Below are 26,766 nucleotides of genomic sequence, written 5' to 3'. Positions count from 1 at the left end.
CCCAATTATCACTCAGTGAACCCCTTAGTAGCAGACCAACAGCAATTTCTTGACTACATTCGTAGCTAATCTGTTCTACGCCAATCTGATTTATCTCAAGAACATCACAGCTTTGGGATTTTCAAGCTTAATTGGAGCAAAAATATTGCAGCATTCATTTTGTTCAATTCACAGAGCTCTTCAATTCAAATTCATTGTACTTTACTCAGTAGAATTTATATATATATACAATGCTGTTCTTCAGTCAAGGAAGAAGCTAGCCAACATTAATGTCCCAGGCCATCAGGTATTGATCTTATCAAAAAGTTACCTATTAATTGGGGTGTATTAGTGACTTATGAACTGTACTCCGTTGTGTCAGTTACTTTCCGTATATTGACGAAAGATGTACTTGATGTTCTGAAGAACTAGAGTTTCTGTGTAAATTTTCATCAGATACCTGGAATGCAGGTGGACGACTGCAAGTTGCTTCCTATCACAGGCTAAAACTTTAGGCCTGGATTTGTCCGTTTTATCGATAGATTGTTGTCACAGAGAATCAACGGGAGAGTCATTTCAGTTCATTTGAGCTGAGAATACACGGAAGGAGCAAACTGGGGGCGTAACTGATACAAGCATCACAGTGCGTTGCTAATTGTCCTTATTTTGACTTAATCATATAGGTTACTGCCATTGTCAAACTTTGATCACAAGGAGTTTCCATTGGAGAAAGCATCGACACGTGGAGGATGATTATTTTAATCTCATAAAATGTTGAATATTTTCAGCATATAGTTTTCGTGCTAAAAGTGAGGCGAGAGGATGTTACATAAATAACGAAATCCAAACCAAAAATACTACATTAAACAGGCTCTAAAACCGAGCCCAATAAGGAGGGAGTGGAGCTTTGAGAGTTGGTGCTGTCAGCGTGAAATTAGCGGCTTATCCTGACTGGCTGCCTGGTCGCCACTAATTGATAAATGGACTGTTCGGGGGACCGATGGGAGAGAAGGCAGGTGGTTTCACTAAGGGTGTGGTAGTAGTGCAAATGTAAAGACTCGGCTCATGGAAATTTTCAAAGTTACTGCGTTTTTTTTCCTCCCCAACCTTTGGATTAAATAGGGATCTTGTAACATAGGTATGTAACCCTTTTATGGGTGATTTCAAAGTTTTAAAATGGCGTTGAAAACTTCTAGCTGCTGTAATACGTTTATTTTCCGATAAGAAACGGACCTGTTATGTGCAACGTGGTATGTTTGTAGAGCAAGCTTTGTAAATGTTCTGACTTTGTTTTCCAGTTGGAGCTCCGATGAATCTGCCACCGATACTAGAGAGCTGCATTTTTATTTTAATCCTTTGCTTGTTGCCAATCGCGATGAATTCTTCACCAAGCGGCCACAGAGCAGAAGATGGTCACGCACCAAACCACAACAGGCCTTTCTTTTTCCAACCAATGTCAACACCACATATGTTTGCACCTCCTATGTCCCACTTCATGCACCCTCCCGCCTTCCATCCGTATTTCTACCCAACAGTAGGTAAGCAGCAGCAGCACCACTGTCATACAATTCCACAAGCACCAAGAGGTTAGTGGCTGCTTCTAAGTAGCATCTCACTTACCAGCTTTCACTTTTTTGTATCTTTTGATTTTGCTGGCCGCTTGGCTTATTTATTTTTTAGTTTAAGTTTGGCGGTTTAAACAACGTCTTCTCATTGCCAATAGGCTCCATTTGATAACTCGATAGGTAAATGGTTGGCCGAGTGACCCAGTTCTCCTAATTCAGTTCACCAGTGCTCCAGGTTAGATTCTGACCTGTGTTCAGCTACTGATGCCAGTTGGAGCACTCGTGTTGGTGAGGTGGAGGTCCTGGGATCTCGTTTGTGCCTGCTGATGTCCCGTTCCTCCCCTCTGAATAATCGCCCCCGAACGGCCATGGTATGCATAGTCTGTGTGGGCGGCTGCCTTTGGGGGCAGTTTAATTTTGAAACATTGACTTTTGAAGAATAACTTGCTTTCCTCAATAGCAAGGGGGAAGAGCTCTCTTCCCGTGGCAAGCAATATGCTGACTTGTGGCAGGTACTGTGCTGATTTGCATTTGTTACGCGCATCAAAAGCCGCCAACCTGACGTCTCCTCCAATTCCAATTAATTGCGGAATTCTGCTACTCAATATCAATACCTTGGCCTTTGTAGCAAGAATGTTTCCGTCCCCTCTTAAAGCCGTTGTCGCTGTAATTGCTCATTTAAACCTGTTCGTAGAGCTTTCAAAATTCGGGTCTTCATTGTAACGTGATCCACAAGGCAGGAGGAAACTGCCGTCTGCTCTCGCTCTTGGTCAGAAGGGGAATAGTTGCTCTGATCCAAAGTTAACCTAATGTTTACTTATCCGGGTACTGTGCTGTACTTGCTTTTGTGGTGTTAGTTTACTTTATGATCTAGTGTTTTTATAAATCGTGTGTTTAAATGGATAATCAGCTGCCGGCCATACTAAAAGTATGCACAATACTGACGAGTCCCTTTCTTTCTGTTTAGAATTTGGTGGAGGTTTATATTATCCGGTGTGTCCTATGCCATATCCAAGAAGCTATGGCCCACAGTCACCAATGACCCACACAAACTATAGAAGACCATATTTTAATTCTTTTGTCGCTCGCCCAACATTTTATCATTCTACCCGATTCAGAAACTATCCCTTTCGAAGAAATGTGACCAATACAGAAGTACAAACTGACACCGAGACCCATCCAGACCACACTAAAAGTGCCGAGGTGGTTGCTGAAACTGAGACGCGTAGTCGTCAAACGGCCGAGGTGAGAGTCCAGAAGTCTTCTGGTGTTGAATCTGCATCGGGCAATGCAGATGTACTTGTCCAAGAAAGACTTTTGCACAAAGGAATTCGGGATGAACCAAATGAGACAGAAGACACCAGTGTAGTTAAAAGTGCCAAGCCAGCTGGCTATGCCTTCCAAAAGGAAAAGATAAGAATCGAGTGCAGTGAAGGAGCACCTTCTATAAATGTATGGCGGTCATTTGAAGCCACAGTTCCCATATATAACACTACACCTAATAATAAGGCAGAAGATCGTATTCAATGCGAAGTATGGTCTGTGAGTGCCTGTGAGGGTGGAGTGCCCTTTTATGGTTCGTTCGAGGCAGACAAAGTGAGTCAGAAAACTGACGTTCCGCAAGAATGTACAATTTCCCCCACTCCACAAGTGATGCTGCTGGATTCCAACAAGTGTCCAGAAAGAGGACGTGAATCTGGAGCAAAAGGAGACCCGGTTCCGTGTTGCGCAACCACGCTCGGCAAAGAGGACATCTTGCCATATAAATCCAATGAGAGCCGCAAGCTTCCAACACATGAATTCCTACACGAGGCATCTGAGAAACCTTCACGGCAAAGCAGCCCAAGTGGAGTTGTTCATATACATGGAATTGAAGAGAAGAATGAAACCAGGAACGAAAAAAATGACCGCCAAATTATGTCACTAGAGTCACTGAATGAAGAGAGAATGTGTGAAGTACTAAAAAGTGATGGTTCTCTCGAGTCTATTGAAGAATACGTGCCTTCTGCCAGTGTGCTGGTCTGGCTACAGAATCAAGCTCGAAGCCATCACTGGAAAAATGGTCTTCCTCAAACCATGCGAGATCGACCAGGAGTCCCCTATGGATCTTTTGAGGAAATGTCTTCCAAGGATGAGGAATCGTCTTTTGACTTCTTTGATGCCATGCCTGCCAGAAACCAGGTGTCCTACTCTCACTTGATGTGTAACACTCTCCCTCCACCCTCCCGCCAGGCGCACTCTGCTTCCAGTGCGCAAATTGGCAGCAAAAGTTTGGAGAATCAACATGTTCCTGAGAGAGAGAAGATATTTTGCAGTGCCTGTCAAAAAGAAACTCTTTTAAAAGCAAAGAGCGAAAAACATGTTGTCTGTAGAAATCACTCGGCTAATCGGAATGTTGGTAGCGACGCCCTTTCTGAGAGAGACTATTTGAGCAAAGATCAGTTAATTTGTGGGAATTCAGTGGCTGGTGAGCGGCGAAAATGTCGCAGGATCTCGAGAGAATCCTGCAGTTCCAACAAGAAGAAAACTAGATATTCCTCCGATTCCGAACAGCCTTCAGAAGATCAAGACAATCATTCCAGGGCAGGTGTCTCGGAAAAATTGAAAGTGGATGGATCTTCTCGGAAGAAAATAGTTCGTAGGCCATCAAAAATGTCCGCACTCCAGATAGCCAATCGGCCGCAACAGGACAAACCAAAGGGGAAGAAGAACGTGGCGAAGTATACCGTTAACCAACGAGAGCAAAATAGGGTGGGGAATGAACACAACGAGCGCCAGAAATCGGGGCAAACCGCAAAACCGGAACGAAAACGCAAAGAGGAGGAAAAGAGGCGAAAATGTACACGAAAGGCTATGAGTGGTAAGGGTTCATTCTTCCTTGTAATGTACTTTATGTAACATTGTAGCGTAATCACTGGCCACTAGCCCAATTGAATCCGGCTTCAATTTGCCAGAAAGAAACTTGGGTAAAGCCATTTGTTATCTTCTAGCATCATAGAATGATACAGCACAGAAGGAGGCATTCGGCCCATCGTGCCTGTGCCGGCACTTCGGTAAGCTATTCAGTTAGTCCCACTGCCTTTTTTTCCCTTCAAGTATTTTATCAAATTTCCTTTTGACAGTTATTGAATCTGCTTCCATCACTCTTTCAGGCAATGCATTCCAGATCACAACAACGCTGTGTTTTTAAAGTTTCCTTCTGTCAACTCTGGTTATTTGCCAATAACCATAAATCTATGTCCTCTGATTACCAACTCTTCTGCCACTAGAACCCGTTTCTCCTTCCTTATACCTTCCAAAACTGTTCAGGATTTTTAACATCTCAAATCTTCTCTTCGACTTCTAGTCGAGAACAACCCCAGCTTCTCCAGTCTCACTACATAACCTGAAGTCCCTTATTTTTGGTACCGTTCCAGTAAATCTCTAATGTACCCTCTAAGGCCTCAACATCATAGAATCATAGAAATTTACAACTTGGAAGGAGGCCATTTCGGCCCATTGTGTCTGCGACGACTGACACAGCTATCCAGCCTAATCCCACTTTCCAGCTCTTGGTTCGTAGCCCAGTAGGTTATGGCACTTTAAGTGCACATCCAATTAAATGTGGTGAGGGGTTCTTCCTCTACCACCCTTTCAGGCAGTGAGTTCCAGACCCCCACCATCCTCTGGGTGAAAACTTTCCCCTCTAAACCTACTACCAAATACTTTACATCTATGCCCCCTTGTTGACCCTTTTGCTAAAAGAAATAGGTCCTTTCTAACTATGCCCCTCATAATTTTATACACCTCCAATAAGATTTCCCCTCTGCCTTTGTTCCAAAGAAAACAAACCCAGCCTATTGAATTTTTCCTCATAGCTAAAATTCTCCAGTCCAGCCAACATCCTCATAAATCTCCTCTGTACCCTCGAGAGTGCAATAAGATCTTTCCTGTAATGTGACCAGAATTACACTCAGTACTCTAGCTGTGGTGTAACTAGTGTTTTATACACTTCAAGCATGACCTCCCTGCTCTTGACTTTATTAGCTGAAGCATGGAATACAAGTATGCTGCCATAACCTCCTTGTCTACCTGGCCTGCTACCTTCAGGGATCTGTGGACCTGCACTCCAAGGTCCCTTTGTTCCTCTACACTTTTCAGTGTCTTGCCATTTAATGTGCATTCCCTTGCCGCCTTAGCCCTCTCCAAATGCATTCCCCTTCACTTGTCCCAATTAAATTCCATTTGCCATTGTTCTGCCCACCTGACCAGTTCATTGATATCTTCCTGCAAGCTACTGCTTTCTTCATTATCAACTACACAGCTGATTTTAGTATCATCTGCAAACTTCTTAATCATATCCCCTATATTCAAGTCTAAATCATTGATTAAATACCATAAAGCAAAGGACCCAGCACTGAGCCATTGGATACAGCCTTCCAGTCACAAACACCCATCAGCTATTACCCTTTGCTTCCTGCCTCAGAACCAATTTTAGATCCAACTTGCCACTTTGCACTGGCTTTTACTTTTGTGACAAGGTCCCACCATGGCAGACTAATCAAAAGCCTTGCTAAAATCCATATACACTAGATCAAACTCGCTGCTCTCATTGACCCTCCTTGTTACCACCTCAAAATTAAATCAAGACCTTCTCAACGCATCTGTGTTGACTGTCCTTGATTGATCCGTGTCTTTCTAAATTGAGATTTATCCTGTCCCTCAGAATTTTTTCCAATTTTCCCATCACCAAGGTTAGGCTGACTAAGCTGCAATTACTAGATCTATCCTTTTCTCCTTTTTAAACCAAGGTTAGCAGTCCTCTGGCTATAGATGTAGTGCTGGAGATGGTCAGAGCCTCTGCTATTTCCTCTTGCTTCTCAGCAGCTTGTGATACATTTCATTGGGACTCGGGGATTTATTCACTTTCAAAGCTGCTAAGCTGCTTAATACTTCCAATCTCACTATTTTTATTTATTTTATCTAATATTTCACCCTCCTCCCTGATTGTGATGTCTGCATCGCCTCTTTTTTTTGTGAAAACAGATGCAAAGTCTTCAAGAACCATATCCATGTCTTCCACCTCCAAACATAGATTAGCTTTATGGTCTCTAATAGATCCTACTCTTTCTTTAGTTATCCTCTTGCTCTTAATGTATTTATAAAACATCTTTGGGTTTTCCTTGATTTTTTTTTTTTACTTGATATTTTTTCATGCTCTTTGTTTCCTACTTTTTTACTTGCAGCCCTGCACTTTTTATACTCCCTAGAGTTTCTGCAGTATTGCGCCTTCGGTATCTCATAAGCCTCCCTTTTTTCCCTTTATCCTACCCTGTATGTCCCTTGACATACAGGAGGCTCTAGATTTGTTAGTCCCACCCTTTTTCACTAAGGGAACATACTTGCTCTGAACTCTCACGATCTCCTCCTTGAATACCTCCCACTGCTCTGACACTGATTTACCTTCAAGTAGCTGTTTCCAGTCTACTTTGGCTAAATCCCATCTCCACTTAGCAAAATTGGCCTTTCCCCAATTGAGCACTTTTATTCCTGATGTATCTTTTTCCTTTTCCATAACTACCCTAATCTAACTGAATTATGATCACTAGCACCAAAATGCTCATTCTCTGATGCCCCATCCACCTGCCTAGCTTCATTCCCTAAAATTAAGTTCAGAACCATCCCTCCCTTGGGCTTGTTACATACTGGCTAAAAATGTTCTCCTGAATGCATTTTAGGAATTCTGCACTCTAAACCTATCACACTAATTTTATTCCAGTTAATATTTGGGTAGTTGAAATCTCCTCCTATTGCTGCCCTATAGTTTTTGTATTTCTCATTACCTAAATATTTGCACCTCTATCTCCCTCTGAGTGGTTTATGGGACATGCCCCCCTTTTTTTTTTTGTTCTCAATTCAACCCAGGTGGCCTCATTCAATGATCCTTCAAACATCATATCCCTCCTCGTAGCTGTAATTGTTTCTTTAACAATACTGCGACCCGACCCCCCCCACCCCTCCTTTTTTTTAGCTCCCTCTAGCCCATCTGAAAACTCTAACCTGGAATGTTGAGCTGCCATACCTGCCCTTCTTTCAGCCATATCTCAGTAATACCTATAATATCCAGTGTTTAAATGTGCTCTCAGCTCATCTGCCTTATTCCCTAGACTCCTTGTATTGAAGTATATACCATTTAGCACTACCAAACTCCCTTGTTTATTTTCTAGCCCTTGTTTCATCTGTCTTCCAAATTATTTTTCTACTTTTCTGCTTTCCAATTTCAACTTTGCTTCTCTCCCTTCTGAATCTATTCCAATCCCCCTGCCAAACTAGTTTAAACCCTCCCCCAATAGCCCAAGCAACCCCCCACCCCGCCAAGGGGATATTGGTCCCAGCTCTATTGAGATGCAACCCAATCTGGCTTGTACAGGCCCCTCTCCCAGAAACTGTCCCAATGCTCTGGAATCTAAAGTTCTCCTACCTGCACTATCTCTCCAGCTGCACATTCATCATCTCTATCCTATTTCTGTACTCACTAGTACCTGGCACTGGGAGAAATCCAGAGAATACTACCTTAAAGGTCCTGCTTTTTAATCTCTCTGCTAGCTCCCTAAACTCTGCCTGTAGGACCTCATCCCCCTTTCTTTCTGTGTCATTGGTACCAAAATGGACCACAACGTCTGACTGTTCCCCCTTCTTGGTGACATCATTGACCCTGGCACCAGGGAGACAACATACCATCCTGGAGACACCTATGGCTGCAGAAATGCCTGTCTGCTCCCCTAACTATCTAATCCCCTACCACTATTGCTTTACCATGCTCCCCCTCCCCCTCCCCCTCGGTGCTGTGGACTTGGCTCTGGCAACACTCCCCAGAGGACCATTGCTCCCACCAGTATGTGGAACAGAATACTGGTTGGCTAGCGAGATTTGGGGGGATGGGGGAATTCCTGCACTACCTGCCTGATCCGCCCTTCTGTCTGGCGGTCACCCATTCCCTCTCTGCCTGCACCCTCTTGAGCTGCGGGGTGGCCACCTAGAAATGTGCTATCCATTTAAGTTATCAGCCTCCAAAGTGACTCCAGCTGCTGCTCGAGCTCTGAAACCCAGAGCTCGGGTTGTGTAGCTGGCAACATTTCCTGCACATGAATCATGCAGGATTTCCCACATGCACAGGATGTTCACGCCCCAGGACTGAGCTACTTGTCGTGCCTCTAGTTATTAGATTAATTAACTACAGTTTTTAGTATACCCCCTCTGCCCTTTGTTAAAGACTAAAAGATAACATACAAAAATAAAACGGTGATACTCACCGGTCCCGAATCTCTTAACCTTCATGGCTTCATATTCTCTGAGCAGCTCTTGCTGCATCAATAATCCTGACCAACCCAGCACTTTTTGTAGCACTTGTCTGTCTTTTGGATGAAATTTAAACAAAGGCCCTGTCTGCTCTCTTCAGGTGGATGTAAAATATCCCATGGCACTATTTCAAAGAGGAGCAGGGAGTTATCCCTGGTGTCCTCAATCAATATAACAAAAACAGATTATCTGGTCATTATCACATTGTTTGTGGGAGCTTGCTGTGCGTAAATTGACTGCTGCATTTCCTACATTATAACAGTAACTGTACTCCAAAAGTATTTCATTGGCTGTAAAGTGCTTTGAGATGTCTGGTGGTTGTGAAAGGTGCTATATAAGTGTAAGTCTTTCTTTCATAATACTGAGAGCTATCTAGGAATTATATGGAGATGTGTTCATTCCATCACGCCAACCCTCTCCTCCATCTTCAGTCTTTGGTTTTCTTCCTTGTCTACAGGATAACCTTGCGAAAGTGAACTTTTGAGCCCCCACTCATTTCTTTCACTGCAGGTCTAACATCAGGGCAACAACCCAAAAATCCATAAGATCACTTGTGACCTATCCTCATAATTCAATCAGCGTGATTTTCAATGAATCTATAGATTTACTTCAGGGGTTTTGGCAACACTTTTTTTTTTAAATGTGTCTTTTTTTTTTAATTTAAGTTTTCATTAATCCTTGCATGGATTATAGAACCCTTTCATGACTATTTCAGAGCAGTTTATTGCTGTTGATCAAATCTGTTTCTGGAGCATTTTCAATTGAGCAGGTTAAAATTTCATCTAATTTTCATTGCCACAGAAATATTGTTCAAATTGATTGTGATTTGTGCATTTGTTGAGTTTGTAAAAGTACATATGTATTTAAACTTGTTGGATTGCAGACTTGAGACTGAAACATTCTTTTAAAAATGGCTTGCTGTGCTTTAATCATTAGCGCAAGGCTATATAAAGACTAACGGTGAATTGCTATAGTTGGACACAGTCTTGAATGAGTTATATAAAGCAGAATACAACTAACAGATAGCAGGTCTGAGGATACACTAAACAGAGCAACATTACACCATGCAAAAGCATAGGTTCTTAAGTGGATCCAGATCTTTTTGTCTAAATTCTATTCATTTAGAAGTTCCTCCTATAGATTGGAAGCTGGTTAGTGGTCCAAAAATCAATGGAAAATAATTAGCTCAAGATTATAGATGTTTTCAATACTGATTCATTAACCTGTGTCTTTTTTGTTTTTGTGGAAAGTACAAAATGAAAGTGAAGAGTCTGTGGATGAGTATTGGAATAAAGTTGGTGCAAAGCCCAAGTCAGCTACTCTGTCACTTGGTGATGCAGAACATGGTAAGCATATGCTCACATTTTAATATGTAACTGGACTTATTTTATGCATTATATGAAAATCCATTAATTGGTCTTGAGTCAGTTCTACACTTTGTTGTTCAACAGTAAAAATTCATATAGCTAAAGCTGCTCCTGGTACATGTCCAGACTCTCAAGGAAATGGGAATGTTTAGATATGCAATGCAGCTTTTGAGAATTCAAATGTTGTCCTAACAATTTGAAAGGGTTATATGGTAGATCACTCTTTAAAATAAACCACCATCCCTTCTGATCTTGAATGTCTTGCATACTTTAAGCTGCTTTTATATTAAATTAATTCTGGAAGGTTTCTTTACAAGTGCTTATGCAACAAAAGTTTGTTGAACCCCTTCCCATAAGAACATAGGAAATAGGAGCAGGAGTAGGCCATTTGGCCCCTTGAGTTTGCTCCGCCATTCATTTAGATCATGGATGATCTGATTTTGGCCTCCACTCCACTTCCCGGCCTGTTCGCCATAACCCTTGACTTCCACTCCCCCTCTTTCTCCACCCCCCCCCCCCAAAAAAAATCATATGATCACACTTTCCCCAGAGGTTCCTTTATTGCAGGGTTGTTAATTAATCCTGTCTCATTGCACAATACTAGATATTTACCTGTAGCTTGCCCTGTCTCCTCCATGTGTACTGTCTAACTTTCTCAAATTCCCTCGGTGTTTATTATAAATCATGGACATTTACAGCACAGAAGGAGGCAATTCATCCTATTGTCTGTCGGCCAAAAGAGCTATCCAACCTAATCCCTCCCCCACCCCCCTTTTTCCAGCTCTTGGTCTGTAGCCTTGTAGGTTATGGCACATGAAGTGCATATCCAGGTACTTTTCAAATGTGATTGAGGGTTTCTGCCTCTTGCACCCTTTCAGGCATATTCCCACCAACCTCCTGAATTTAAAAAAAAATCAGCAACTCTCCTCTAATCCTTCTACCAATTACTTAAATCTATGCCCTTGGTTATTGACCTCTCGAAGGGAAATGGGTCCTTCCTATCCACTATCTAGGTTCCCTCATTATTTTATACAATTTTATGTGCTATCAATTCTGCTGCTGCCATTCTGTTTAAATTGCCATAGGCCTCGCCAATGGTGCTGTACTTGAGTTAAACCAGTGTTGCAATTTAAGACCCCATCTTGGCCACCTCAGGCTTTTTAGTATCTAAACTATCCAGAATAAATCATCACCCCCATAACCCTTGTTTTTAAAATTTACTGTTGACTGAACTTATTAACAAATCCTATAAATGAGTCCTCCAGCATGTATGGTATGTAACCTACTGATTGATTTTATTTTGTGAAAGATTAATTGGTTCAAATTGCTTACACTTTATGCAAAATAAAGGTTGTGGGTAAAGTTGAATTGTATAGTTTAGAACACTATTCCCATTTGGTTAACTAGTTTGCAGCAGCTTTTGTATCCTCCTTTCTCTCATATCTTGATTCCATCCAAAGTGGTTGGGAGTGGGAGAAATTAAAGGAAGGGCTATTTTGGGACACTAACTTTGGCTTTCTACATATCTTGGCACTGTACATGCCTAGGTGAGTGACCAAAGCATTATTCTGAGCAATAAAACTCCTATTCCCATTTTGTAGGAACAATCTTTAAAAACCATTTGGTTTCTTTAATTGGCTTTCTGGTTTGTCCCTCTACCTTGCCATTGTTTTGGTGAGTTGGGATTATGGAAATGAGTGGCTGTGACACCTACCTCCTGGCTCTGTGGTCTGTGATGCCTGATGGTCACAATGAAGAATATAGCCAATTATCCTCCAATTGAGGAACATTTTTAGTGGATTATTGCACAAGTGGAATTTTATGATGCAATTGAATGATGCCCATAAACTAGGATGTAAGAGATTGTCTCTTTTTTTTAAATAGATAAACTGCAACAAAAAGTCACAACCATTTGCAAATCAGTTGCTAATAAGAGAGGCACACGGGAGTTTAATGAAATGGAGACCTGGGATTCATCCTGTTTGCACGGCTTTCAAGGTGATCAACCTGTGACCTATTATATACATTGGCATTCTGAACACCATCAGAGTCTAGGTAGTAAACTTGTTCATGTGATGGAAGTTCATTGCTAAGGGGGATCTACATTAATGGTTGTATTTGTGTCTAAAAGATGACAATTCCTTGGGGCTTCACAAATAACTTTAAAATTTGGTTCGAGTGGTCAACTTTTCTGTTCCCAAATGGCAATATTCTAACGGTTTGGAGGTTTATTTTTTAAGAACAGACTTGATCTTTTGTTAATGTTGAATCAGAGTGAAGTGTAAACCATCTGTAAAACCTCACCTTTTTCCCCTGTGTTCTAGGGAATGCACTGAGGAGAGGAAGGACTAAAAAAAAGATGCAAAAAAATTCACACCTTTGATGCACCCAGGTCAACAAAGAGCACTTGAATACAATTCAAAAATTTCCAAATCATTTTAAGTGCTTTCACAATGTGGAGTGGTTAAACACTGGTTGAAGAGAATAAATGGGTGCAAATGCAGTGTATACAGTGTCCTGTCCTATATTTAAACTTCCATTTGTGGTGTGATTCCAAAATGCATTCAAAGTTGAGATGAAATATTTAAGTTTGAATAACAATGTACTAAATCACATGTCCATTAATTCTATAGCAGAGAGCTTGTGTATATTAAACATTTTTTCAACCATCTCCATCTTCACAATATTACTGGTTTTGGACATATATCTTTAGGTTTTCAAACTCAAACCAATTGGTGATTGCTGAAAACATGCCAACATTACTTTTAAGCTATCTCATTGGCCACTAGTGATGTGGCCATTCTGTTTTCCCCAGCAATCTCATTGGTTGCAGCCAATTGCATGGCAATTTGCTAACTGTCTATAGAGTAGTTGTGGCTTGTTACTTCTTGGTAACATGACATTTCTATGAAAAATTTGTGTTTTGGATGGCCTGTGAGATGAGTGAAAAATCTTAGGTTACTGGTCCCTAGTAACCACAGTTAAAGAATCACAGTAGATAAACAGATCCTGGAACAGGTTCTATTTCCTATACCTTCAACATTTTTCTAAAATTTGTATTTTCTGTTTGGGTAGCTTTCTGACTGGTTAGGAACATTGGGCAGATATCTTGGGAGCTTTGGAAGGGCCTCTTCAGTGTTAATACCATTTGGGTATCCTTCCCCAATGTAATGGCTTTCAAAAGTCTAATGAACCTTCCTGCTCACCACCCACATTGGGAGCCACTACCTGTCTGTGCTTGATGCGCTTCACATAGGTTGCCTGCTGTAGGGGATATAAACTGATTTTGTCTAGGCTTTACTCCATATCGGCAATGTACACTTCCTTGTACAGCACATTTTGCAGTAATTGTGATGCAAGTATTCCTTTTATAATCCTTTGGGTTCTGGAAGGAGAGGTTACTTTATGCTCCAAGGGTGAGACTCATAACCTTGCTCTCTATTAGCATCTGTACACTGGAAAATAGCTTTCTGGGTACATGGTTTGAAGTTGAAGTATTGCTGCTGGTTGTTTGCTGCATTAAAGGTGGGTAAGACTGATTTCTCCCACTGATTCATTAGTACTCCCTCCACATTACAGCACTCTGAACTGTTATTGCATTAGCTTTTTTTCCTTTTACAATTTGGCTTTGGGTCTAACCAATACCTCGACCTGAGAAAATGAGCAAATACAATAAACTTTTGAATGGTGCATCAGTAGTGCATATTATTTGGTTGGGAATCTATAATTTCTGATCTGGTTTCAACCCATTAGCTAACTAGTAATTTACAAATGGCACTTAAAACAAGTTTCCTAAAGTTTCAAGCCAAGCTTCTCCAGCTAGAAATTATGGTCCTGATTTGCTTTTGATTATTCCCTTCTCTATAAATTTATCTCCATTTCTGTTGTGTTCCTAACACAGATGAGGTTAAAGTAACTGACCTCAGTCTTTAGACACTCCAGAGTGTGTAACAGGCCTTGGGGGCTGGCTTATATACAGTGCTCCCAAGGGATGCTGGGATCCCTTGGGACTTCAGGGGATGTGCTCCCTGGTGGCAGAACATGGGAGTGCATGCTTTACAAATACACATCACTTCTCTCCCACCATCTTCCCCCCCCCCCCGAGCCCCAAAGTCAAAATGAAAACTATTTACAAGGTGAGGCGGTCGGGAGCCTTTCTGTGGTGGACCACCTCGGTACAAATGTCTGTTCTGGTGTGTTGTTGGCCCTGCAGGGCTGCTGGGTGTGATGGGTTCAATTTCCTGGTCTGGCATGATGTCGTTGATCCTTTGGGTGTGTGTTGTGGGCTTGAAAGGTGGTGTTGCTAAGGGTTGTTCAGGGCAGTCTGTGAACCACAGCCTCGTTTGGTCCAGTGCTTTCTGCAAATTTGTCCATTGTCTAGTTTGACGAATACAACCACCCTACTCCCTTTAGCTATCACCGTGCCTGCGATCTACTTGGGACCATGTCCATAGTTTAACATATCCATGGGGACATTCAGATCAATTTCCTGTGACACGGTGGCACGACCATCATTTACATTGTGTTGCTGCTGCCTGCTCTCTACCTGATCATGCAGGTTGGTTTTAAGTGTCCTTTTCATGAGTAGCTCAGCCAGGGGTACCCCTGTGAGCAAGTGGGGTCTCGTGCGGTAGCTGAGCAGTACTCTGGGATAGGCGGGTTTGGAGTGAGCCTTCTGTAACATGTTTAAGGCTGTGTTTGATTGTTTGTACTGCCCGCTCTCCCTGCCCATTGGAGGCTGGTTTAAACAGGGCCGAGGTGACATGGTTGATCCCATTGCGCGTCATGAATTCTTTAAATTTGGCACTGGTGAAACATGGCCCGTTGGCACTGACCAGAATGTCAGGCAGGCCGTTGGTGGAAAACATGGCCCTCAGGCTTTCAATGATGGCGGTGGCGGTGCTTCCCAATATTATTTCACATTCAATCCATTTTGAAAAATCATCCACCACCACCACCACCACCACCAGGAACATTTTACCGAGGAATGGGCCAGCATAGTCAACATGGATCCTCGACCATGGTCTGGAAGGCCAGAACCACAAACTTAGTGGTGCCTCTCTGGCCGTGTTGCTCAATTAAGCATACACGCTGCATTGCTGTACACAGGACTCTAAGTCAGAGTCGATAATGGGCCACTACATGTGGGATCTGGCTATCGCTTTCATCATTACCATACCCGGTGCTGTGGAGATCTGAGATGAATGTCTCCCTGCCCTTTTTGGTAGCATTACGTGGTTACCCCACAACAGGCAGTCTGCCTGAATGGACAGCTCATCCTTTCGCCGCTGGAACGGCTTGATTAGCTCTTGCATTTCAACGGGGATGCTGGCCCAGCTCCCATGCACTACACAGTTTTTTATTAGGAACAGCAGAGGATCTTGGCTGGTCCAAGTCCTAATCTGGCGGGCCGTGACAGGTGATTTATCATTTTCAAACGCTTCCATGACCATCAACAAGTCTGCGGGCTGCGCCACCATCAACAAGTTTGCAGGCTGCGCCATTTCCACCCCCGTGGTGGGCAATGGTAGCCGACAGAGCATCCGCACAGTTCTCGGTGCCTGGCCTGTAGGAAGTTACCAAAATAGTTGAGGAGTCGCAGGGACGACCACAGCTCCGTGACGTTCTGTGGCCTGGGCGCGTTCCTGATAGCCTCTGTCTTGGCGTCTGTGGGCCGAATGACGTCCGCCGTGATCTTTCTCCCCAAAAACTCCACTTCTGTTGCCACGAAGACGCATTTCAACCTCTTCAGCCGCAGCCCTACGCGATTCAGTCGCTGAAGGACCTCCTCCAGGTTTCGTAGGTGCTCGACGGTGTCTCAACCTGTGACCAATATTTCATCCTGAAAAACCACCGTGCGTGATACCAACTTGAGTAGGCTCCATGTTTCTCTGGAATTTGGTCGGCTGCAGCGATCTTCCAAACGGGTATCTGTTGTAGATGAACAGTCCCTTGTGCGTGTTGATGCAGGTGAGGCCCTTCAAAGACTACTCCAGCTCCTACGTCATGTAGGCCGAAGTCAGGTCGAGCTTGGTGAACGTCTTGACTCCTGCCAGCGTCGCAAATAGATCGCCTGCCTTAGGTAGCGGGTATTGGTCCTGTAGCGAGAAACGATTAATAGTTATTTTATAATCGCTGCAAATCCTCACCGTGCCATCACTTTTGAGTACTGGAACAATCGGGCTGGCCCACTCGCTGAATTCCACTGGGGAGATGATGCCCTCGCGTTGCAGCCTGTCCAGCTTGATTTCCACACTCTCCCTCATCATGTGAGGTACCGCTCGCGCCTTGTGGTGAATGGGTCATGCCTGAGAGGAGGGGAGAGGGGAGGAGAGGGGGGAGGGGAGCGGAGGAGGAGGAGGAGGAGGGGGGAGAGGAGGAGGAGGGAGGAGGAGGAGGAGGAGGGGGGAGAGGAGGAGGAGGAGGGGGGAGGGGAGAGGAGGAGGGGGGAGGGAGAGGAGGAGGAGGAGGAGGAGGGGGGAGGGGAGAGGAGGAGGAGAGGGGGGAGAGGAGGAGGAGGAGGAGGAGGGGGAGAGGAGGAGGAGGAGGAGGAGGGGAGGGGGGAGAGAGGAGGAGGAGGAGGAGGAGGGAGGGAGGAGGGGGAGAGGAGGAGGAGGAGGAGGAGGAGGGGGGAGGGAGGAGGAGGAGGAGGAGGAGGAGGAGGGGGGAGAGGAGGAGGGGGGAGAGGAGGAGGGGGGAGAGGAGGAGGAGGAGGAGGGGGGGAGAGGAGGAGGGGGAGAGGAGGAGGAGGAGGGAGGAGGGAGAGGAGGAGGGGGGAGAGGAGGAGGAGGAGGAGGGGGGAGAGGAGGAGGAGGAGGAGGGGGGAGAGGAGGAGGAGGAGGAGGGGGGGAGAGGAGGAGGAGGAGGAGGGGGGAGAGGAGGAGGAGGAGGAGGGGGGAGAGGAGGAGGAGGAGGAGGGGGGAGAGGAAGAGGAGGAGGAGGAGGAGGGGGAGAGAGGAGGAGGAGGAGGGGGGAGAGGAGGAGGAGGAGGGGGGAGAGGAGGAGGAGGGAGGGGGGAGGGGGGAGAGGAGGAGGAGGGAGGGGGGAGGGGGGAGAGGAGGAGGAGGAGGAGGGGGGAGAGGAGGAGGAGGAGGAGGGAGGGGGAGAGGAGAGGAGGAGGAGGGGGGAGAGGAGGAGGAGGAGGAGGGGGGAGAGGAGGAGGAGGAGGGGGGAGAGGAGGAGGAGGAGGGGGGAGAGGAGGAGGAGGAGGGGGGAGAGGAGGAGGGGGGAGGGGGGAGAGGAGGAGGAGGGAGGGAGGAGGAGGAGGAGGGGGGAGGGGGAGAGGGAGGAGGGAGTGGGGGAGAGGGAGAGGAGGAGGAGGAGGAGGGGGGAGAGGAGGAGGAGGAGGAGGAGGAGGGGGGAGAGGAGGAGGAGGAGGAGGGGGGAGAGGAGGAGGAGGAGGAGGAGGGGGAGAGGAGGAGGAGGAGGGGGGAGAGGAGGAGGGGGGAGGGGGAGAGGAGGAGGAGGGAGGGAGGAGGAGGAGGAGGGGGGAGGGGAGAGGAGGAGGGAGGGGGAGAGGGGAGAGGAGGAGGAGGAGGAGGGAGGGGGGAGAGGGGAGAGGAGGAGGAGGAGGAGGGGGGAGAGGAGGAGGAGGAGGAGGGGGGAGAGGAGGAGGAGGAGGAGGAGGGGGAGAGGAGGAGGAGGGAGGGGGGAGGGGGGAGAGGAGGGAGGGGGAGGGGGGGGAGAGGAGGAGGAGGGGGGAGAGAGGAGGAGGAGGAGGGGGGAGAGGAGGAGGAGGAGGAGGGGGGAGAGGAAGGAGGAGGAGGAGGGGGGAGAGGAGGAGGAGGAGGAGGGGGGAGAGGAGGAGGAGGAGGAGGGGGGAGAGGAGGAGGAGGAGGGGGGAGAGGAGGGGGAGAGGAGGAGGAGGAGGAGGAGGGGGGAGAGGAGGGGGGAGAGGAGGAGGAGGAGGAGGAGGGGGGAGAGGAGGAGGGGGAGAGGAGGAGGGGGGAGAGGAGGAGGAGGAGGGGGAGAGGAGGAGGGGGTAGAGGAGGAGGAGGAGGAGGAGGAGGAGGAGGGGGGAGAGAAGGAGGGGGGAGGGAGGAGGAGGAGGAGGGGGGGAGAGGAGGAGGAGGAGGGGGGAGAGGAGGAGGAGGGGGGGAGAGGAGGGGGAGGAGGGGGAGAGGGGAGAGGAGGGGGAGAGGGGGGAAGGAGGAGAGGGGGGAAGGAGGAGAGGGGAGGGAGGAGAGGGGGGAAGGAGGAGAGGGGAGGGGGAGAGGGGGGAAGGAGGAGAGGGGAGGGGGAGAGGGGGGAAGGAGGAGAGGGGAGAGGAGTAGAGGGGAGAGGAGTAGGGGGGAGGAGGAGAGGGGGAGGGGAGGGGAGGGGGAAGGAGGAGAGGGGAGAGGAGTAGGGGGGAGAGGAGTAGGGGGGAGAGGGAGGAGGGGGAGGGAGGAGGGGGGAGAGGGAGGAGGGGGAGAGTAGGGGGGAGAGGGAGGAGTAGGGGGGGAGGAGGAGAGGGGGAGGGGGAAGGAGGAGAGGGGAGAGGAGTAGGGGGGAGGAGTAGGGGGGAGAGGGAGGAGGGGGAGAGGGGGAGAGTAGGGGGAGAGGGAGGAGTAGGGGGGGAAGGGAGGGAGGAGGGGAGAGGGAAGAGATGGGGGGAGGGAGGAGAGGGGGATGGAGGCGGGGAGGGGATGGGGAAGGAGAGGGGGAGTGGGAGGACAGGGGAAGGAGAGGGGGAGTGGGAGAACAGGGGGAGGAGGGCCGGTGGAGAGGAGGGGGAAGGGGAGGAGAGCGTGGAGGGGTAGGGGGAGGTGGAGAAGAGCGGGAGTGAGAGGAGAGCGGTAGGGGCAGGAGAGCGGTGAGGGGGAGTACTTACCTCGGACGCATTGCCCCTGAAGCGCCTGGCCTCCCGATGAACGCCTCCTGCAGCTGCCGGTGTTTTTGCCCGGCGATGCAACAGGGGGCGGAACGCAAGTTTAAATCCGAGGCAATGCAAATGGCAGCGACATCACGATCTCCGGGTGAAGGAGATCGGGCCACAATGCCATATCGCCGCCACAAACCACCCGCCGAATATGCTGGGAGTCGATCATCTCGCCTGTTCCCCCTCTAACAATCTCTCCCAGTCCTGCTCCACTTTCCCAATCTGTTTATCTAAATCTCTGTTATACTCCTCTTATACATGGTGAGCCTGCCCAAAACTACATAGACTGGATTTTGTCGTGGAAATGCCAGTGAACTGTCAGCAGTCGCCATCATTACCGCTCTGAAACTGTCCGTAACTGTAACTTTTGGATTTAGCACGTGTGCAGCTAAATGTGGAAATCCTGAAGTTGCGGTCAGTCATTCCCTGCTCGGCCACAGGCTGTGCTGTGGAACTCCCCAGAGCTGGCAAGCAGTGAAATAAGATCAAACTGATAAACTTAAGCTTTTTCACTGTAATATCAATGTTAAACACACCATTCAAAAGTTAAGCCTTCTTGGAACAGGTGTAACTGGGATTAACAGCTTAGTGACTGCTGAACGACCATTCTTCCCCTGAAAATTTAATTTTATAAGAACATAAAAACATATGAAACAGGAGCAGGAGTAGGCCATCTGGTCTCTCGAGCCTGCTCTGCCATTCAATAAGATCATGGCTGATCTGATCTTGGCCTCAATTCCACTTCCCTGCCCTCCCCATAACCCTTGAGTCCCTTATCTTTCAAAAATCTGTCTCACAACATTAAATATATTGAATGACCCAGCCTCCACAGCTCTCTAGGGTAGAGAATTCTAAAGATTCACAACCCTCTGAGAGAAGAAATTCTTCCTCATTTCCGTTTTAAATGGGCGACATCTTATTCTGAGATTATGCTCCCTAGTTCTAGATTCCCCCACGAGAGGAAATATCCTCTGCACCTACCCTGTCAAGCCCCCTCAGTATCTTATACGTTTCAATAAGATCACCTCTCAATCTTTTAAACTTCAATGAGTATATAGGCTAAAACTGCTCAACCTTTCTTCATATGAGGAATCAATCTCGTGAACCTTCTCTGAACTGCCTACAATGCAAGTATATCCCTCCTTAAATAAGGAGACCAATACTGTACGCATTACTCCAGGTGTGGTCTCACCAATGCCCTGCACAGTTGTAGCAAGACTTCCTTACTTTCATACTCCATCCCCCTTGCAATAAAGGCCAACATTCCATTTGCTTTCCTAATTACTTGCTGTACCTGCATGCTAACTTTTTGAGTTTCACGTACAAGGTTTCCCAGATCCCTCTGTATCGCAGTATTTTGTAATCACTCCCCATTTAAATAATAATTTGCTTTTTTATATTTTCTATCAAAGTGGATAACCTCACATTTTCCCACATTATACTCCATCTGCCAAATTTTTGCCCACTCACTTAGCCTATCTATATCCCTTTGCAGATTCCTTGTGTCAAATTTCTTCCTTATAAAAGAAAATTACTAGATTTAAGTTTGATATTTCAGCTTCTACCTTAACCCCATGTGTATATCCTAATCTTTATTTCAAACTCTGTTTAAAAAAAGAAAATAGTTAAATTAATAGAATCGGTGCTTTTTATTTCCTCGTTTGCTATTTGAGAATTCATCAATGTGATTGGCTGCTTATACCTGTTAATGGCATCATTGCTCTCTTCTGGGATCCCCTATTGACAGCGTTACAATCAATTTAACATAGAGAAAGCTTTTGTTTTCTCCACAGAAGTCAAGATCTTTGTGGGTAGCATTCTACGAGGTCAGCACCATTGGCTGCAAATTCAGGGCCATTATCTTCTAGTCACTGTTTCCAAGATGTGCACTAAACTTAACTTGTTCAGTCAGATCCAGAGTTGCCTCCTTTGCCCCATGTTCTTGAACCACCTGGGTCAAAGAGCAGGCCATGAACTTGCCCAGGAAGGAAATATTTTTGCTTCTGTTCCCACTCCTTCCATTAAGTCAGAAAAATTAAAATCTCTTCTGCCATCAAATTTGCACTCAACCATATCTCTCTACTCCATGCACAGATCAGCAGCCATAGCCTCACTGACTCAATGCCTGCATTTATTCATACTAAATGACATAAAATGTAACACATGCATGTTTTTTTTCTGGCAATAAGTTATGCTGAAGTCACTAACCTCAAAGAGCTTGATGGCTGCACAATTCCATATGCAGAGCTAAATAATGTAAAGTTGAACAAACTCTCCCTGGACGGAAGTTTAAAGGTAAGATTATGAATGAAGTGGGGCTATCGAACTCTGTTATAATTAAAAGGTTAAGAATGGTTCTCAGAACCAAAAAGGGCTTTTGTAGTGGTCAACTTTACAAGCTGTGTAACCTGAGGACAACTGCAGGAGGCCAAACTGTTAAACCACAGGAGGCCCAGAGAGGCAGCTAAACAGGGCAAGCAGTCAAAAGTGACACGTTGAAAAAGCTCCATTTGGTATGAGATATAGACAACTGATTGTGTGATGCCAAAGGGAATTTGTCAAGCAGCAATCATGCACACGGGCTTTGGGCCAATTAAACGGCATGGGGGGGGGGTGGGTGGGGGGGCATGCACGAGGCTGACATGCATCATTAAGTGTATATAAGGTTGCTTGGAACTTTGTAACGGTTTGTACTGGTTCCACCTCCCCCAGAACCGGTTTCAATGTCCCAGGAATTTGAATCCCTCCTTCTGCACCACACCTCAAGCCACGTATTCATCTGAGCTATCCTGCGATTCCGACTCTGACTAGCACGTGGCACTGGTAGCAATTCTGAGATTACAACCTTTGAGGTCTTACTTTTTAATTTAACTCCTAGCTCCCTAAATTCAGCTTGTAGGACCTCATCCCGTTTTTTTTACCTATATCGTTGGTACCCTTATGCACCACGACAACTGGCTGTTCACCCTCCCCCTCCAAAATGTCCTGCAGTCGCTCCGAGACATCCTTGACCCTTGCATCAGGGCGGCAACATACCATCCTGGAGTCTCGATTGAGGCCGCAGAAACGTCTATCTATTCCCCTTACAATAGAATCCCCTACCACTATAGCTCTCCCACTCATTTTCCTGCCCTCCTGTGCAGCAGAGCCACCCACAGTGCCATGAACTTGGCTGCTGCTGCCCTCCCCTTTGGACCAATTAAACAGCATGGAGGGGGGGTGGGGGAGGCATGCACGAGGCTGACATGCATCATTAAGTGTATAAAAGATTGTTTGGAACTTTGTATCATTGGAGAAGCCTGGCTACAAACAACCAGCAGGCAGGCTCCCCATTGGTGCAAAATAAAGACTACTTGAATCTTCGACCCAGACCTGGTGTTGAGTGTTTATTTTAAACACTCCACTACAATTAGTATAGTTGGCAGGATCTCAAGCAGCTGAGGGACACTGACAGATGGAAGCCATGTCAAAGTCGTGAGTATGTTTTAATTACCACGCACAGTTCGGACAAGGGCAGAAATCTGTCTGGTGTCAGCTGGCTGAGAGATCTGAATCTGCAGGTCTGGCCGAGACTTCAAGTAGTCAGCGGAAGATCCCAGGTGAAACAATTATGGTCAGTTATATAGAAGTGTGTCTGTGTAATGTTGCGATTGATAATTGGTATAGGTTGCAAGTATTAGTCTTACTCGTGAGAAGTAAGTAAGGGACATACCGCTGACAACAAGCAGGTTGCAAGTAACAGTCTCACTCAGGGCGAGTAAGTAAGGGACGTATTGCTGACAACCAATAGCCATGGGAAGTGAAAAACTCGAGTGGGGACCAGAGAGGTCTCTGACACACTACCTAGCAGACAAAATTGAAAACTAATTGAAATAATGATTAAACAAAATTGGAAACCAGACGACCCACCCGCTGAACAAAGAAAATGGTGGGAGTCGGAAAAGAAATAAAAGGAAGAGAAAGCCCTCGGTTTAGTCACTCGCGCTTATTATGAATTAAGTAGATGGACTAGACTATTGACTGAGAAAGCGACAAAATAAATTGATAGTAGGTGTGATGGCGACAGCACCTGTCAGGACACACGAAAAGGAACAACTGCCAGCAGCCCCCATTTGGTTAGAAACAGTGATGGTGGTAGGAAAACCCGAAGTCTGTTATAACTGCAACAAACTTGGACAAAAGTGATGTGTGGAATTTGGAGAGAGAGAGGCCCTTTGTATAAGAGATAAGGGTCGAAGTTAGTTGCTATGGTGACCATTTAAAAAAAAGCAGGAAGGAATCTTTAAAAAAAGAGATGTTTCGGGGGAATTCAAACCAAGAAATTGGATGCATACAGCAGAAAAAAGTGCTAAAACCGATAAGGGACATAGGTTTAAAGTAATTGGGGGAGGTTTAGAGAAGATCTCTTCACCCAGAGGATGGTGGGAGTCTGGAAATCACGGCCTGAAAGGGTGGTAGAGGCAGAAACCCTCACCACATTTAAAAGGTAATTGGAGGTGCACTTAGAGTGTACAGGAATCAGAAATTGAAACTGGTTTAAGGAATAATGGATAGTTATGATTCAATAAAAAGGAGAAAAGAGAAGATCATGTTTCTTTGGTGTTTAAAGTTTGGGGGAAGGCATATTCCTTTGTGTGGCTGTGGCTGTGGCTCCTCCCCTTTTTCAAAGTGGCATTGGGAAGTTAAGGATTGGAATTACTGAGGTTAATTAACCTATTAAAAGAATCAGACTTATTATGGCCATGATAACATTCTGGTTGGTGTAAATTGTGTGGAGAGCCTTTAGTTGCGGACATAAGGCATTTCACATCAATAATTGGTATTGTTTTTTTTTAAAATTCTGATTAATGTGTAACTGGGGAGAAATGGATGAAATGCTATTGTGTGCAAAGTTGTTTTTCTGAATGTTTATTTTGATATTAAAAGCACAGAGACTTTACAAAAGTAAAATATTTTTAACTGGAGAGTTTAAATTGAAAAGGCTGCAGGCTGTGGGACTGAAGTCGACATTGATTGATGGTGTTTGTGTTTGTGGCTTTTGAAACAAAGGAAGTTAACTCTTTCACAGGCAGCTGTGAACTCTGTTTTAATTCATTGGGTGATACCTTTTGAATATTGGAAATTTTTGAATTTGAAGAGAATCACCAGAGATTATATGTTTCTTTTGTTTCAAGTAGGTGACCATCGGGAAGAAGCTATGTTGTTTAAAGGGGTTAGTGGATTGTGCCTGAGTGATTACATCTGGCCCTGAGAACATCTCAGGAATAGGAGGTGGGGGGCCAGGTAATGGAACAAAACTTTGCCAGCGTGGAAGTTTTGAACTCCTGTACAAGGGACTGTATAATATCATAGATAAAGCTCATCCCATGGTATATGCAGCCCGGTTCCCTAGGAGAATTAAATTATTTTATATTAACCAGATTAAGTCTTTTTCAGTTCACCAGCAGGTACCGAGACAAGAGGAACCGGTTATGAACATTGGGAGCTGGATTCATCCTCTCCAGGGGTACGAGGAAGAAGGGTTGCCCAATGGGTACTCACACCTAATCAGGTACAGTATGATCCAAAGGGAAGTGGACAGGACACGGGAGCTGGAAGAATCTCCTCGGGTCCCACATCTGGAACCACCACCTGTCCACATACGTGCCTCGCAAACCCCGCCAATCGCACGAAGTAGTAAGAGACATATCGTGAATGGTAGAAGTAGGGACGGCTGAAGGTATAGGATAGGGGTACATTACAGTGGCATGGTAATCATACCATTGTAACCATCCATCATATCAAGGGGTACAAGGACGGGAGCACGGTTGTACAAGCAGTAGAGTTCAAAAAAGACTCATCCAAAGGCTACTTCTCCAATGAATAAACAGATTTGTGGGAAAAGCGAATTGTTTGTCATAAACACATCCCAGGGCCAACAAATGGGCTAATGATAATCTCAACTCAGATGATATTGTACCATGAAGTGCATCACGAAGTGCTACCTGTAATATTGAATCTAACCAAAGTGGGACTTCCTGGGTGGTGCAAGCCTAAAACAGCGCGGCTGCATGGGAGAATGATCAAGGGATTTTGGCAGAGGGCCAGTACAACCTGCACTGAATTCAAGGAGAGTGATGGGCTTGATCGTACCTTGACAAGAATGGTGCCGAGACTATTAGGGAGAATCATAACAGAAGGCGGTGAGTCCTGATTAATATGTTGCAATTGGTTTAATGCTAAAAAGGGGGTAAACCAGTTTATAGAAGGGGAACAAATTGTTTTCAATGAAACGGCTCGAAGTAATGCATGGATCTTGGTTAGTGGAACAAGCACAAGGAAACCTGCAGCATATTGCAGAGGGTAACTGATCGAGACCAGGGCAATGTCCACTTATCAACTTACTAAGACTCTATGCCAAGTCAGATGTACCCGGTGGCACGAGTGTCACTTACAGGAACAGAATGACATCACCCTGTTAGAGATAACATGGTATTACCCAATCATGCCTGAGAAAATTTACTAGGATACAATGAACATCGGAAATGTAACCCGGGTGGATGGGAAAAACGTGTGTAACCCCAGGCCGAATTGGGTGTGCTCAAGCTCAGGACATGATCACTTGCCTCTACAATGTGGTAGAACATGCAGCCTCTGCATGTGGGATTCATTGGGATGGGATAACATGGAACTGCACCATGAAGGTAATTGTGGGACAGCATTTTCCCGTACAATCTGTATAAAGAGGGAAGGGTGAATATTGTGTCAGCACCATACACCGGGAATACCAGTACGGTACCAACCTGACTTGTCCCATCGCAACGGGAACATTTTGTTTCATCCCAGTCCAAACTGTGAGACTTGGGGCATGGGCTTCATTAAGTATTTATTTGCATAGGCAAGCAAATATTACTGTAAGAAAGGAGTAAGAAGTGTAACTGCCAAAGGGAAGATATAATGAATTTGGATAGTTAATTGGGCCAATTGAGGACCAAGTACAATAGGCATTAAACGAAATGGTGAACAGAGGGTCACAACGGCTAGACGCTGAGGTGATACTTATGGTACATATGATCGAGATAGTCCGGCAATGAACCACGAGGCAATGTGTGATTTTTGTGTTATCTATTGTCTAACAACAACCGACACACACTATCGGTATGCGGTGACGGTGGCAACTGTTAACACATTTGACATAGCCAGTATAGACCAAGAAGTTCAAGAACCAACGTTTGAGAACCCTTTTACTAAGGGGAACTGATCTGACTTCTCAGTTGTCAGAAACAGGGGACGAGGTCGCCAGACAAATGCTGCAAGTTGAGGAAATCTGAGAGCCTCAGGCTCAAACTATCAATGAGAAAATTTGTGTGACTAAATGATCTAACCCAAGAAACACATAAAAAACTTGTATGTGCAATGTATGGCACATGGTTACTAGGGAACATCCGATACAATGTAAACCAGATAAACAGGAAAAAATACCTGATTGGATAAGTAATGAGCAGTTGTCCAAATGGACTAAGGACGGTATTACCCTCTGTGATGTTCGTAAGACAACAGAAGTGTTCTTGTACCCAAGTAATTGTATTACCAGAGAATTGAAATTGATAGGTATGGTTCTAGCTATCCCACAGATAGAGGGTATGGATGCCGAACCTCTGTGGGCAGTAAATAGCAT

General features: G+C 45.6%; 1 protein-coding gene across 1 annotated transcript in view; it reads left to right on the top strand.

Annotated features, from left to right (window-relative positions):
• The first annotated feature begins 4,283 nt into the window (after window positions 1-4,283).
• Window positions 4,284-26,766, top strand: part of gpr141 (G protein-coupled receptor 141) — an 89,896-nt gene continuing 67,413 nt past the window's right edge. The window contains exons 1-3 of the mRNA XM_070881498.1: window positions 4,284-4,404; window positions 10,133-10,228; window positions 12,134-12,247. Of these exons, the coding sequence (XP_070737599.1) occupies window positions 10,139-10,228; window positions 12,134-12,247 (204 nt within the window). The 5' untranslated portion in view covers window positions 4,284-4,404; window positions 10,133-10,138. The remainder of the gene's footprint in view (window positions 4,405-10,132; window positions 10,229-12,133; window positions 12,248-26,766) is intronic.

The sequence above is a fragment of the Pristiophorus japonicus genome, chromosome 1, assembly GCF_044704955.1.
Source record: "Pristiophorus japonicus isolate sPriJap1 chromosome 1, sPriJap1.hap1, whole genome shotgun sequence".
Taxonomy (NCBI): Eukaryota; Metazoa; Chordata; class Chondrichthyes; family Pristiophoridae; genus Pristiophorus; species Pristiophorus japonicus.
The sequence above is the reverse complement of the archived record's forward strand: the minus strand, read 5'-3'. Positions and strand labels throughout refer to the sequence as shown.